Here is a 16,560-nt window from a genome sequence, read left to right as displayed (position 1 = left end):
GTGAGGAAGAAACGAATATCGTATCTCTTCAAGAGGAAGATTTCGAACCAGTAACCGCCCATACGTAGCCCAAAGCACATGTCGTAATTGTTTACTTTCTGTGTGGACCTTATTTTTATAATTTTTATATTTTATTTTAATTTTATTTTTCGTTCCATTTCCCTAAAAGTATCAATACGTCAATTCGTTTTCTCGCCAAACGTATAAAACCTAATGTACGCACCATTGCTGTTTTCTCGTAGATGTAAAACTATTTTGTTAGGCAATTGCATGTTTTATATATGAAGTTATTTATAAACACGCTCTGAAATATATGTGCATTTTTTTCCATCCATGCATGAGTTATAAAAAGAATTAAATATGTTGTCAGTGAGCTCACTTAGTTAATTAAAGCAACGTAAGTGCGGCACGAGCGTTATCTAGTGTATATTTGTCTTTTCTATTGTGTATATTAAACCTACCGGTAGTGTGTGAAAAGACCCGTTATTATAGTTAATAACGTAAGAAATGTTAATGTCCCCGTGACATTTAGCCTTAAATAAAGAAAGAAGTCTGCGTAAGCCGACTAAAATGAAGCAGAGAACCAAGTTCTCATTTAGACCATGTAATTTGTGCTAATAATAAGCAAGGTGTGAAGTTTCATACGTTTGACGAGATATTTTTTTTATCTATTTTCAGTTAAAATTATTCCTGGCCGACAGTTTGACTTTATCTTCTTGACCCCTCCTTGAATAATTCCTATTTACATTGCACTAATTGCATTGTTTCTAAAAACTAACTAAAATACCCGAGAAAATTTTAAATTAAATTTATTTTGTGTAAAAATATGTGATTTATCAAATTTATTGATTTGATATTTATTGGTCGTAAAGTAATTCATTTTTTTCAATAATAACTAAAAATAACAGTTGTTGTCATTTGAGCAAGTTTAGGTTCAATAATGACTACATATTTCAACAAGATGCAGTTTTTCCTATATTTTATTAATTTCAATTGCATTTATCTCTCATGTCAATTCCCTATCCTTCAAGGAAGTGGTCATAAGATCTTTCCAATACCCGTACATCATTTGTTCAGTAATTACGTTAACACTAGTTTTTATTTGTATGTTAATTATTGCCTTCATTTGTTGTCGGCGAAGATGTAAAAAGTTAGAAGTTTTGGAAAATAATTGCCCAAGGGAAATGGAACGAGTAAATATGTCTTCAAGTGTACAATTTTTAAATATATCCCAGTCGGATAGCGACTCTTGGCACAGTGGTCCCACCCAACCTGTTACATGTCGAAATCTTGCGTCCGTTTTTACCTTTCAAGACCCCTTTTATGACCAAGCAGATACTCAAAACGTAATTATCCCACTTGAAATTCCTCCCGTCCGTCTAGATACATTTAATGTTGCATGTCAAACTCTTAATCCATTAAAGTTAGATGATGTTAACACCTCATCTCGCTCTGTTCAAACTAATCCTGTTAAAGTAAAAAGAGTTAAAGGAGTTACGGTGAAAACACAAAACGTAGATGTGTCTCGAACCGACGACCCCCAGCCCCACTCTGAACCAATTGTCCCTTTCATTCAAAACATGTTTTATGACGACATATAATCAAGCTGCTTCTCCACGCACTCCCCTAGCCGTTATGCAACCGAGTTCGTACTAGCCTGGGGCGCCGAGCAAACATCTCCTTTTTTTATTTTCTTCCGGCTCTGTCTCGATGAAATCCAGGTACATCAAGAACCAAAAGTTCATGAAAGGTACTCTCTTCCTCTTCCTATTTGCTCCTTGGCACCGCCTCCCTCGTTACCAGTCCTAAGTTTCTATCGTCGTGTTCCTCGCAGAGGAAGGACACGTTCCTGTTATTGGTCATCACTCACGGGGGGCTCCGCCCATCCAGAACGGCCGCCATATACTTTTCCCCCTTCCCCCTTTTTTCCCCCCCGACTCAGATCACACATCCAGTAGAGTTGAAAAGATGTCTTTAGCTAGACTCCTCGAGTTCCTGCTTTATGCTGAATTGCATTTCCCTCACAGTTATCATCGTCGAGGCCACTTCGGTGCGCAGTTTCTACTCCACATTCGAGTTAGCGGAAGACAAAAAATCCTATTTCAGTCTCGGAGAAAGAGAATTTGATGACACCTTTCTTTGTTGTAGATGAACTTTACTCTCAGGTGGCTTCGGCAATGACATTCCTAGCCTCCAAACGAGGTGTGAATAATAGCCTCTTCAAGGGCGTTTATTTATGCGACGTTTTTCTCGTTCCTTCAGAATTTTCAAAAGTTTCCCGAATGAAATTCAATTACTTCTTACAGATTAATTTCATGTTAATCTTCGTAAAGTAGGTAATAGCGAGTAATTGTGCTTATATTTTAATCTCCCACACGTCATAGACTTTAGTTGAAGTAATATCATACGAAAGGACCGTGATAGCCAAGAATCGTTTTCTAAATCAATAACCCAGATTAGTTTCAGTTTTGAATTTACATTTTACCTAAGAGAGACAAATGCGTCCCCCCCTATTTTGCCGACGGTTTCAGACTGGTCAAGGCAACCTCCTAGGGTCACACCCGGGATATTTATGGTTTGCTTTGAGCAATTTTAATTTTATTTTTTTTGTTAGTATTCTATACCGTTTTTTTTTTCATTTTTCTCAGTTTATTTAGATCAATTTGTTCACGTCACAAACATTTTTTTTCTCTCCCTTCCAGATACCAAGCATGGCTGACATCGCGCAATTTTATTGGAGGTGTCTTTTTCTATTCCTGACAACCCTTCCCACCTTTCAATATACAGTTGCAAATGCAAATGAGGATATTTTTGTAAGTGGGTTGAGCTTATTTTACGAACAACAAGGTCTTATGGTTCACAGTTCCGATTACATATATACAACTGCCAATATTCACATTGATATTAACATTCGGACTGATAACCACTCAGGCTGTGTTAAGTGGTCAGCTATTCAAAATGATACCCATGATCGTATTCAGCAATACTTACGCGAAATTTCACTTTACCTCCCTTGTCGTTTTAAAACCAGCGATAGCCGGCCGAATTGCCATGGGGTGTGGAAAAATGTGTCTGGGAGCTCTCGAGGGAAACGATCGATTTTTTTTAATTTAATGAATTTATTTTCGGCGGGTCTTTCAATTTATAACTCCTTTTCACTTCATCACCTTAGCTCTTCTGTTCAAGCTCTAAAACATAATCAAGATGAGATTCAGGCAGAATTACAGGAAATGAAGAAAGACGAAATCCAGACTTTCCGAGTTGTTAATAACATTTTGGTAATCTTCAAACGTTCTCTTATTGCTCTTAAAGCGGATTTAGTTTCGAAATTTTGTGACATTTATACGGAAAAAAGGCACCTAATGGCACTTTTGCACGCGTCAGAATTATTTACCCGTATTGATTTTATGGTAACCGATTTATCGATGAATAAACTTTCTTATCATATGATTTCTCCCGATTGGCTCCGTGTTTTTCTCAGTCTTCATTCTGACTTTAAGGACACCCTGTATATGACGGATCTTGGTCTCTTTACGCTTTAACCAATGTATACCTTGTCAATTATGACTTATCCACTCATTCTTTTCATATTTTGTTAGAAACTACCAATTTACTTCGTAACGCTATTTCTCCCGTTTATCGGACTATAAATGTTGGCACTTTTGTTGATAATAAATGGTTCCGGGTTAAGGTTCCCCAATTATCATATAAAATGGAACATAATGGTCAAACCCAAATCTTGGAGATTCTTGACAGTCATTGTAAATTTAATTCCTTTATTTACGTTTGTATTCATATGGAGCTTTCAATTCACGATAATATAAAATGTTTAACAAATATTCTTTTTCATAATTCCACTATTTCCTGCTCCACAGAAATAAAATCCAACGTCGGGGGCCACCTCACGAAAGTTCGCACTCGAACAGGAGTGATAGTTTCCGGCACAGGAAAATTCCTCCAATCACAAACTTTAAACGACAATGTAAATACACACAAAACAATAACAGTGTCTGAAGGAACATCCTTTTTTCTGTAATTATAAGAATTTTGATCAATTGATTTTTGATGATGAAATCATCCACACTCGTAGAGTCTTAGATACAGCAATAGCTATTCGAGCAATTTCTCCACTTTTTAATACCTCTGTAAATTTTTCAAATGTAATTCTTCCTGATTGGACTGACTTTCGACTGGCCATGGAGAAATTAAATCAGTCAATCGCGAACGAACCCAAATTTCATGAAATATTTTTGTCCCATTTTCCCGTTACTGTTATCCTATTACTAATTTGGAATTTCATTTTAACTGTTTATTTATGCTATACGTCAGGCGTATGCAAGCGCAAACCAACCTTGACTAGTGAGCGTTAACAATGTGTCACTATGTCGCCTTGATTTATTCATCCATTTTATTATGTATCTTTCGTAATTAATGATTTTAACGTCATTGGAGCCATGTCATTTACTCTTTTATTTTACTTGTGGCTAGGTCCATTTTAACAGCTGTGACGTTACCGAATTTTGGGTTAATTATTTTTTTTCGTCAGTTCCTCATTTTTACAATGCTTTGACACTTCTGACATGATATTAATGGATTTCGTCGGGTTATTTTTCTGATACCAGGGGATATATTTTATACCATCTACATATTACTTTTATATATTTATCAATATTTAATCCTAGATATTTTCGTTTATTTTATTGTATATTGATCATGTCCCAACAAAGGGCATTTAGTGATATATCATAACTTTATATTTATATTGCACATTATTTTATATTTTGGGAGAAGCCAGGGGCTATATATATATAATTTAGTCAATATATACATATATTACTTTTGATGAAGTCATATTTTCATTTTAATGGTGTTCCAGTGTTAAGGCGTCAAATGACATTTTCCGCCTTTTATTTTATTAGCCTTCATTCAAACTTTGTTTTATCATTTATATCACTTATTGACCAGTTTATTTTATTTTAGTTTCCTTATATTTACTCATGATTTTCACTTTCCTATAAAAGACGATTACTTTACACATTTTTTATACATTTTAAATATTGAATGACTGAGAGCAATGTAGTTTTTCCAATGTCTTATCTGTTTCCTACCCTGTTCGGGAATTCCACGAGTTCAAGGAATCTCGAAAGTAGTCCAGCGATTTTTTTTGAGGCCGGAAGAAGAACGCATTCCTGAAGGCTTTGGAGCTCACCAGCCTCCTTTGGTTTTCAGCGGTGTATGTCACGTAGCAGCACCGAAAATCCTATTCCAAGTGACATCCCAGGATCGGAACAGCGTCAGAAACATCAGAAGAAATGTCATCTTACAGAGCAAACCCCCCCCCACGACTCTAACCCCCCTTAAGAAGAAGCATAAACATCTTTCATGTACATCGTCCCTTTTTGCTCTGTAAGGCCAGGCAGTGTACTTCACCACATATTGGAATTTTCCGGGTACAGTCAACGACCCAAATGTGTTGAGACCCACCCCTGTGGATCAGCAACCTGCCAGGCCACCTGTGAACAGTTTCATCCTACCAGTAGCCATATTTACTGTTCCCCTTCTTGGAGTGATTGCAGCACGGTACACCTTCCGTTTTCGCATGCAACCAGCGTACGAAATGTGTCGCCACTCGATGTGTGCCGGAAATATGCAATGGCGTCTGCTGTGAACTTTTGGGGGCCTATCCTAACATTCCCCCACCCCCCAGTGTCCGCCATTGTACAATGCATATCTTGGGGCGTGGAAACGCTACTTGGATTGGCTTTCCATGGACTACCCTGTGTTCGCCTGCACCACGGCCAACGTCTTTTCATCTGACCTTTGCTGAACAGTATTCCGGAACTTTCCACACCAGGATTCGAATCCGGTCCCCCAGTGAAATTGTGATCGGTCAAGGACCGTGTATGTCCCGGAACAGTGCTTCATACACCAGGACTCCGGGGTTTGAGTGTATTTGGCCCTGCCTCCTGATTTCTCAGGTCATAGTGTGCACAGATAGTGTGCTACGAACGTCAGTGGCAAGTGAAAACATAATCTTCAACTATTTTTTTAATCTTCGTGTGGTTGTGCGCAGTCCAGTGGAGTTTGGTGTTTACCATGGTCTTTTTGCTCTCGCCTCGAACTATCATCCTGATGAGGCAGAAGATTGCGAGCATGCGGCCTTAAGGTTTCTCACGGATTACGTTCGGTGCTTAGTTAGCACTTGTTCAGAAGCCATTCGCATGTCTCGCGTTACGATGCAGTGTGTTGAACTTTCCGCTGACTCCACGGACCTGCGAACAACACTTTATATCGCATGTTGACCAACCGTCAGCATTGTTGATTACGAAAGACTCTTCCAGCGTGTGGCTAATGAAAACAAAAGACTTTCTTTCAGCATTTAAGCTTGAGCTTAATTCTGTTCCATTTAATTTTTGGTGAAGGGTCTCCGACATTTTTTTATTATTTTATTTTATGTAACCTTTGTTTTTCATGTAATAAACAAAAACCTTTTAAATTTTGGTGAATGGCAGAAGGTTCAATTTAAACTTTTAATGATTACAATTTCAATTTTGGAAATTGTCTCGCAAGAGGGAGTGTCGTACCATACCCTGTTTGATTAAGAAATATTGACCCTGGCAGACCTTGTCAGCTCCTGTTCAGAAATGTGATGGATAAGCTTTCTACAGGAAATGGTAAGAACACTGGCCTTTGGCAAGAGGTGATGAGAGGCCAAGTGAGGGTTTAAATAGGTGCGCATGAGAGCGACACGAGGTCTTTTAATCTGGAATCATCGGAGAAGCAGGAGCTACTGGTCTTATTTCTAAACCGAACAGGGTAAGCTAGTCTACACCCATTCTGCCATTTGCATTGCTCACTTCAGTCTAGAAACGAATCATGAGTCTATTTTAATGAATAGTTAGATATTTGTACCTGCCCGTTCAGGGCTGTCTCTACCATCAACTAGTACTAATAGTACATCCCTATTTAAGATGCCCACGTCCAGAGGAACGCTACGGTACAATCACGGACACTTCTTGATTGTAACAATCCCATTGACTTCCACTTGGGATAGTTTCAACTTAGAAGTGTCCATGACTGTACATATCAAGTCAGGTACAAGTTTCCTACACTGCATCTTACAAAATCCTTTGCAATACTCTCCAACTATGTACTCATTTTAAGGAAAGAAAAAAAACTCTGGCAGTAAATACTGTACTGAGAAGTACAGGCTTGTGTGATTAAAAACTAGCTCTTTCAAAATGACAATTTCAAACAAACAAAAAGAGAAGAAGATTAATAATCAAGGATTACAATTGATTAATATTTTGTTAGGTACCATTACATGTACAATTAGCCTTAATTTATTTTGGAAATAATGATCTATATTTTATCATAATTTATAATTCCATCACCATCACTGTCTTGTTCTAATAAATATGAGGATACATATCCATTCTAAGCATAGTCTTCATTTGTAGCTTCAAGAATTTTACAGCACTTTGACATTTTTTTTGACTAGTTTGATGCACATTGGTGAATTCTCGAAAGCATTGAATGAAACCAAATTTTAAATACTCTCACTGTGCCTCAATTAGTGTATTTCCTCCCTCTCCTTCATGTTACAGTGGAACCTCGATTTCAGCTTTTCAGGGGACCAAAACTTAAATAAAGTAAGTATACACATTTTGGTTATATACTTATTTATTATGTAAAGAAAAATAAAGAATCACCTACTGACAACCGAGCACTGTACACATCTACAATTGGTCCTCCTTGAAATGGCAGTGGACTACATTGAGTGCTGATGTCTTCAACCTGTAATAATAAACAGATAAATTTTTATTTGATTTATTTTACTTCGCTTCTTGTGCCACTTTTGGCTAATTTGCGAAGATAGGGATGAGTGATGATATGATGAAATTGATGAATAGACATCACAAACTTCCATGCCCAAGCCATGATTTGAACCCGGGACCCCTGACATCGCAGCACGATGTGTTAACCACTCTGCCACAGGGGCTGGCTGAACAGAGAAATTATTTAAGTTAGTAACGAAATGGGTTAATCACTACCAGAGGCATGTAGCTGGTGTTACTGCAGGTAACAACAAAATGTAAAGAATTAAAAAGTTGTTTCAATAAAATGACAACGTTGTTAAATATGTTAATGAATACCGTTGCTGTCGAGTAGATATTGCCTAGGACATTTTTTCTGCAGCCGACAGAAGCGAAGAGGGAGGCCGTTCCACTACCCTGAAGAGCCAACAAGGGAGAAGAGGGCACCAACGCAAGGAAAGAGTGGGGAAGGGCTTTGGGGCATAGTGTGCTATGGCGTTATTCATATGCCTGTTAAGGGGCCTTGTTGCCGTTCAGACCTACCGGATCAGCCAGTGTTGTCACATCGGAATTGGCAGAAAAGAGATAAATCCCACCTAAAATAGGAATACCATTTATGTGAAGCAACTAGAGGTAGACTGCAGAGCCAAGGCTGGATTGAACTACAAAGGAGCGGAGTTCTGTCGTCTGCTCAATGCTCACCACACAAACGTCGAACTGACCCGAGAAAAGTGACCCCTTATTATTATTATTATTATTATTGCACTTCATTGCAAAGAAACAGAGACAGATGAAGAATTGACAAGGGTCTATTCATTGGTAACTGTCTCATGAGTGGTAGTTCTTTCTAGGAGTGTTTGTGGCTAAATCACTGTGCTGATTGCAAGACTAGAACGAAATGAACAAATATCTAGTTCGAAGACATGTTTTCTTTACCGAAAAGGGAAAGATGGGAGGGGGGGGTTGATAACATCTAGCAGACATAATTGTCGCACTGATAGCCAGTAACACTTTTGAAAAAGTCACAGCACGCCACGCCACTGATCACTACTCTATTGGTATGGGCTTATTTAGGGATAGTTTGAGTTTGGGTGTTTGTTTTAAGTCCACTTCAAGCAAAGATAGGTTAATCAGGACTGGGCCTACAGTTTAAAATAAGATCTGAGCCACCATGTGCCTTGACCAGGTATTGAGCCTAGGACTCTCTGATTACCAGGTGACTATATTACCATTATGCCAATAGAATAGTGTTAAAATTGCTGATAATTTTACATAATAATAATAACAATAATAATAATAATAATAAACCCATGGCGTAACAGCCTGTGAGGGCCAGTGCCTACCTACCGACTGCTGGCTTCACTTCCACCAGTCAGTTATGGGGGTGATGTGTGGTCAGCACAGTCATTGTCGAAGTTTTTTTTGACCAGGTTACGCTACTCATATCCTCATGATAGTGGGTGGCCACTGGTCCCATAGACAGGTAAAAATCTCAGGAGAAAAGTTGTTAAGCTTCCTCCTTTATGTGTCCCATAGCTCGAGTCCAAAGTTTGCACCTTAGACTGTGATGTGATATTTCTCTAAATAGCCTTCACCTCATTTGTACATTTTATTAATTTTAAGAATATGAATGTGTAATTAATATACTTTGGGTCTGTAAGGTAACTGCTTCTACTGGGGGATTGAAGATTTGATTACAAGGTGGCAGTGTTGCTGCTACAGTGGGGGAGAACCTCCATAATTTCATATACATATATATTCTTTACAAGTTCAGTTTTGTCAATCCTATAATGATGTAAACGCAATTCTGCAAACACACATATTAACTTACCTCCACTTCAGTTAGATATTGCCTTGTAGCTCGATGACCGGCTGAATCACTAACAATTGGCTTGTGCGAACATTCAGGATTACCACGAGGATGCTGAAAAACAAATTAAGAATAATTTAAATCTTTATGCATATTTTATATTCTCTATACCATTAGAAAATAACTGGTCCTACAACAAGGCAGTGATAAAAACATAGAATTGCTACAGAGAGAGTACTACTCTCTTGGTAACAGACATGTTAGTGTTCACAATTTATTTCTAAAATTACCGTCAGATGGGGTTATTTTGGACCTTTCTTTGTTACTGTTCACTAATGACGAGGGAATTGTACATAATTTTATTTTATTCAGCTAGCTACATGTTTGAGGAGCATATTGAACATTGGAAAATGTAGAGTAATTCATTATATGGTCAAATTTTTAATTTTAGGAATTATAATTCTCTACAATTTTTTTTTATTTGCTTCAAAACTGAGCTTACAAGAAATTACATAAGAACGAAACGATACAGAAGAGCAAAATGATAATACAATACATTTCTGTGTAGTTTAGTCTATATAGGAACAGTTAGATAACATGTTCATAAAAAATGAAAACTCCTCGTTTTTCCTTTGGTACTGGTAGAATCTTGACAATCTGGTCCTTTGTTACTGTGTCCTCATCCTCAACATTTGGAAACACAAACATTCTTCTACTTCCACTTGTTACGATTGAGAAATTCTGGTGAAATTTAGTGTTATTTTAATTACTTTTCGACAGCCCTCGTATATATATTTTTGAGAGTTTTTATTTTTGCTAAAACATATAAATCGTTCTTGTTAAAAGTTGTAATGCAGTTTCTGCCAGGCGAGAAAGAGCGCAGAGCAAGTTGGAGCTTGCATTCTTTCTTTTGTACCAACAATGCTTTCTTTTTCGATCGGTTTTATCAGTAGATTTTTCTTCGTTGTGTTTCTTGTTGTATTTTTTGGAAAGGGTAATTGTTAATGTGCTAAAAATAACTTTTGGTTGAAAAAATCTTTTGTTTGGGAGATGGATTGAGTAATCCCGCTACTATAAATGCCAGCAGTTTCGCTGGCAAAGGAGTAGTATATTCCGGAACTTGTAGGTAATCACATCGCTCGTTGAGGTCCAGGCTGGAAGAACAGGATCATTGTGTGGGGAGTGGCTGGTCAGCTTGCCCTTCCACAATGTCCGGTGTTTTCAGTAAGTCACTTTCGGGGCTAGTGCTGGTCAGCACTGTCCTTGAGGGGGATTAAGTGAACTTATAAAAATTTAATTTCTTAAATTAATAATTAATCATAATAATTAAAATTAAAACCTAAAAAAAACTATAATCATTTATAAATTCAGATTTGGAGTTAGCACTGGTCAGTGTGACTTTGATTTTAATTCAATGATAATATAGAACTATCAAAGATATACAATCTTCTTGTCAAATTAGTAACCTTTTTTTTTTTTTTTGGAATTCTTCTGGTCAGGAGGTTCTAAAAATTTAAACTTAGAACACTCTCCTGGTCAGGAGGTGCATTTAAATAATTTTATGGAACACTTCTGGTCAGAAGGCTCAGTTGATAATTTTGATTTCTTTAAAGATCTTATTCCGAGATTATATCTCTGGTCAAAGGGTGCACTTAAATCTCCCTGCGTATATAGTTTGCATATCCCTTAGCAGTTTAACAGTTAAATATCCGGAATGTTGGCCAAGGTTAATGGTTTCTTTAATTTGGGTTATTGTGTGGTCTGGTAAATTTTTGGAACAGTTATAATGGGTTTATGATGAAGTTTTTTTCTCTTAGAATTTATTTATGTAACTTTCTATGGTTTGCTTTTGTGATATGAGTAACCAGCAGCGTTGAAAAGATTATGTTAAAAAAAGGAATTCCACGTGGACATTTATAATTTATGTGGCCGAGATATGGCATTCATAGGGTACAGAAAGGTTCCCCTGGTAATTTGTTGTGAATGTTTGTTAGAGGTTAACCCGAAGGTGGTGCCCTCATGAATTCTATAAAGCATAATATAAGCATGAAAACATGATGAAAGCATTAATGTAGAGATTACGGTGGATAATATTGTAATTTCTTTTGGTAAGACTTGTATGCAAGTAATATCTTCGACTTATGTAAAATTTATTGCCCATTTATGGAGACCACGTTATAGCCAAGTTAAATCTTTAAAGGTGGTTTGGGTATGTAGTAGGAAGGGAGTGCTCTTAGTTTTATGTTTACTTATTATCAAAATTCTATCTAATAATGGGAGCCATTAAGTAGCTTTCCTCTGGTATGCTTAAATTCCAAATTGACCAGAAGTTTGTATATTTTTTTTCTTTGTGAATAGTGTTTAATCTGATTAATGTTTAAATAAGATTTTTTATTATTTTATTTTGCCCTTTAGGTAAATTTTGGAAATGTTAATTTAAAATCGGGATGTAAATAAATTCAGTATTTGCTAATGGGTGTTTTCTTGAGAATAAATTTGAATTATAAGTATATTGACATTAACTGGCAAGCTTTTGGTTTAACGAGGTGTCCCGCCGGCACTGGTCAGTGGGGCGGAGGCCTTATTAATCCACAAGATGTCAGTCTTATAGGTATTGTTTCCCTCATGTTCTCACTGGTCGGTGGAATGCGGATGCGGTCACGATGGGTGAATTAAACCTCTGATGGGTGATTAAACTAGAATGTAGAGTTAAGAGTTATTAGATAGGTAAGTTTATATTTAATTTTTTTTTTTGGCAGACCCTTACCCGAACCCTGAGATGCAGACGCTCATGTTCCGCAGTTACTGAGATTAGTCGAGGCATATATTTAATTGAATGTGTGGGCAGTGTTGCCTGGTTTAGGTCTTTCGAGGGGGCCGAGCTGGTGTGTCGCGTGTCTGGTAACAGGCTGATGGCTGCGAGTTGATCGCAAGGATTTTACAGTCACGTCCCATGCTCCTATATCAACAGCAACGCCAACATACTGTCTTTGTTTCCTGTTTCTATGGTCACAATTGTAGTTCACTACAACAAAACTTTTTAAGTCAAGCACCGGTCCATAAATTCAAGAATCTTCATTTAGTTCTCTCTCTTGATTTTCTGCCTCAATTTCCACAGTGTCATATTTTTGCTGCTTTTTTGTAACAACTGCTTCATTTTCTGCCTGGTTTCTGACAACAACTTGATTGTGAGTGAAGTGGCAACCAAGGAGAGATTGACCCGCAGGAACGTTCAATTTCCAACGGCGAACTTTTGTCCTCTTACCAGAGCCGAAGAGTGCTTCAGATAGTAAAGCCTCGAACCAGACGTTTCTGGAAATCTTTTGAGGACCCTCTGTTGGTCAAAAGGAAATAACCCAGTGCTGCGGAAGCCGCTCTTTATGATAGCAGCATTTTGTGCTTCGATTTTCTGTAGAGTTTCTTTCAGGCAGGCAGGAAAGGCATCTCTAGATATAGGCCCATGTGTGGACATTTTTCAGGTCGTCAGCTTTTTAATTGGTCCAAAGGAGCACATATCTAAAGGGTGAAGAATATGTGTGCTATTTGCTGGTAAAAAAATGAAAGAAATGTTCTGTTTTTCACATTCCTGGACCACTGATAAAGACACATGGCTGGACAAATTGTCTCCAATAATGACTTTATGTCCCTCCAGCTGTTTTAAATATGGCAGTGCTACCATAAAGAACCAATCTTTAAAAATCAGAATGACAAATCACCACTTTTGTTTTTGTTGTATCTCGTACCAGGCGGGCCACCTTCTTGCCATGTGTCCCATAAATGTTCGGCCTTGTACAAGACATATGGGGGAAGTAGCTTCCCATCGCCACTAACACACATCATGAGAGAAATACTAGTGTTAGAAGAGTCTATTACCCTCTCTGCATGTTTTATGCCCCTCTTAACAATCGCGCGTTTCTTTCTATTGTCATCACACAAATTCGTTTCATCATAATTGATGATATTTTCAGGTGGGATGTTCTCTAAGGCATGTTGTACATGATTAAAAAACTTTTGAACAGTCTCCGAACTGACCTCAGCACGAGCTCTCTTGATATTCTGACAGATGAACGGAAAGAACATTTGCGTGTTTCTTCAAGAATGATCTTGCCCATTCGATGCCTGGCAGATTCTCATGAAATCGTTTCTCTTTCTTCCCAACTTGTTCTCAATGTAACATAAATAATTTGAAGTGAGAGGGTAACCCCACTGTACTGCCTTTAAGATACCATGTATCAGCATTTATTCTTCTTCAGGATCAAGAACAGATGGTGCTCCGATGGGATTTGGGTTTGTTCGATTTACCTTATTTTCTAAGGTGGACCGTGGTACACCAAAAAACTCTGAGCTCTTGCGGTATATCAATTTGCTAGCTTTAATGGCTTTTACTGCCATGTCTACTTTATAGTGTTCGTATTTCCAGTGTATCTGTGCTTCTAACTTTCTTTTATATGCACATGGCTTTGTCCGAAGTTACCACTGCGTATTACATACTTCGGGAAAACTGTGTGCAGTGTGCGACCTAGAGTGTTGAATTCATCCAACTCTTCACACTCACTTTTAAAATAAACATTCGAACAATGCAAGTGCAATAATTCTAACTTCAAAACTTCAGGAATATCAACAAACAATGAAAAAAATTCAATTTTGTCCGAAATTACCTCGTTCGTCTGACGGTACCAATAATTTCACTGATCTCATATATCTGTAAATAGCCTGTAATTTAGTACAAAATTCTTCCAATTTGTTATTATTTTCATGAATACAAACACAATTTAATATCATGGTTTTGTAAAGTAAATGTTTAAATACAAAGTTCCTTTATAAAGGCAAGACCTATTTTAATCACCTGGCAATATACATTAATTAAGGAGGTTAAGAAACGAACCATTCATGGTCTTTAAGGAAGATTTACAATTTTGTATTGGATCAGAACAATATCAGTTTTGATAACTATAAAGTTTCATATCAGTCCTTGCTTAGTAATAAGAATAAAAATACAAACTTATATTGTTACCGCTACCTGAACTTTCATATCATGCACACTAACTTTTTGCACACCCACTGCCCTTCCTGCAGGCAAAGGAGAAATGAGGTGAACACTGGGAAGAACCTGTTTTAGAGTTAGGAATTGAATTAGAAATTTAAATTTCTTAATCTCTTACAAAATACAAGGATGTTTTATGTTGATATAGACTATGGTGTACAATAGAATGAGTACTAATCATATAAAAACAAAGTAGGGTGTTTGGTGCTTAAAAGATGTTTTTTGCAGCATCAAAATGTTTTGAATAAATGCTTCTTTTTTTATCTCATGTTTTATGTGCTAAATTGGTAAGAAGTATTAAACTATTTATCGATTGTTAAAAAACTACCCTTATCTTGGTTTTTCTTGTATGTACGCATTGCTTGCATTGTAGAATTATTTTCCTGTAGTTTACGGTTGTTACAAGCATAAGAAAACAGTTTTTCGTTGTGACGTTTCAGAACACACGCTCAATTCATCAGACATTTGTTTTCATTTTGACTAAAGATACAGTTATAATAATGGTTGTGCGGTAATTCTAACTTCAAAACTTCAGAATATCAACATACAATGAAAAAAATTCCGTTGTGTCCGAAATTACCTCATTCGTCCAAAATAACCCAATCTAACGGTACCAATAATTTCAATGATCTCATATATATCTGTAAATAGCCTGTAATTTAGTACGAAATTCTTCCAATTTGTTATTATTTTCATGAATAACCATTGTTATAACTGTATCTTTAGTCAAAATGAAAATAAATGTCTGATGAAGGAAGCGTGTGTTTTCCTGAAACGTCACAAGGAAAAACTGTTTTCTTATGCTTGTAATAACTGTAAACTACAGGAAAATAATACCTTTATCTTGTACATAACATTGAACCCAAATTATGATCTTGTAATGTGAGTAGTATAAGGGATTAGTAGAGGCACATATTTTTATTAAATAAAGGAGCAAAATTTCGGTACAAGAACAGAGTCAATTTAGAGTTCAAAAGCTGTAAATAAAATATTAGGTCAGTCAAAAAGTAAATGCAATGTTTTTGTTTTCTTCCGTAGGTTGGCTGTACAGCTTTCTGTGCTCGCAAGCCGATAGATAGTATCGTTGTCTTCGCCTGTGGCAGGTTACAGCGTCATCACTTCAGTTCGCTCTGCAGTGTTGCCAAGTAAACATGGCTGCACCACTGTCCGTGTGCACCATAGAAGAACAGCGTTCTGTAATCCGTTTTTTGTGGTCTGAAGGTGTACCAGGAGCTGATATCCATAGAAGACTTTCAGCACAATACGGTGACAATGTTTTACCGCTGCGAAGTGTTTACCAATGGATTGAAATGTTCAAAAGCAGTCGAACAAGTTCGGAAAAAAAAGTCAAGCATCAACACTCTGCAGGAAAAGTGATGCTCACACTTTTTTGGGACTCAGAAGGGGTAATTATGGAACATTATGTGGAAATGGGGACAACAATAAACAGTGAACGATACAGTGATATGCTTTCGAACAAGTTGAAGCCTGCAATTCGAAGCAAACGACGAGGTCGATTGTCGGAAGGCATTCTTTTGTTGCATGACAACGCGCGTCCCCATACCGCCGCCAACACCGCTCAAACTCTTCAGAATCTGGGCTTCGAGGTGTTAGAGCATCCTGCATACAGTCCTGATCTTGCTCCGTCGGATTACCATCTGTTCGGTCCACTTAAAGATGCTTTAAGAGGCCGTCGATTCGACACAGATCAACATGTTAAGGAAGCGGTGCATACGTGGCTTGCTGCTCAACCGAAAACCTTTTTTTCTCAGGGTATCGGAAAGCTTGTGGAACGTTGGACCAAGTGTATTGAAGTGCAGGGGGACTATGTTGGAATATGATATCATTGTAAGTTTTCTATTGTTGCTGTGAAAAATAATAAAAAATGA

At 37.3% G+C, this 16,560-nt stretch overlaps 1 protein-coding gene across 10 annotated transcripts in view; it reads right to left on the bottom strand.

The window, feature by feature from the left end:
* The window catches only part of LOC145988239 (uncharacterized), a 93,663-nt gene that overhangs the window by 68,492 nt on the left and 8,611 nt on the right, over nucleotides 1–16,560 (bottom strand). For 6 of the 10 annotated variants that reach the window (XM_083123091.1, XM_083123093.1, XM_083123094.1 and 3 more), the window contains 3 exons: nucleotides 14,648–14,737; nucleotides 9,649–9,741; nucleotides 7,717–7,797 (listed from right to left, as the gene is read on the bottom strand). In XM_083123091.1, the coding sequence (XP_082979217.1) occupies nucleotides 7,717–7,797; nucleotides 9,649–9,741; nucleotides 14,648–14,737 (264 nt within the window). The remainder of the gene's footprint in view (nucleotides 1–7,716; nucleotides 7,798–9,648; nucleotides 9,742–14,647; nucleotides 14,738–16,560) is intronic. The other 4 variants (XM_083123092.1, XM_083123098.1, XM_083123097.1 and 1 more) reach the window with 2 other exon arrangements.

This window comes from Lepisma saccharinum, chromosome 5 (genome assembly GCF_977018435.1).
Source record: "Lepisma saccharinum chromosome 5, izLepSacc3.1, whole genome shotgun sequence".
Classification (NCBI taxonomy): Eukaryota; Metazoa; Arthropoda; class Insecta; order Zygentoma; family Lepismatidae; genus Lepisma; species Lepisma saccharinum.
This window is presented reverse-complemented; position numbering and strand designations above follow the sequence as displayed.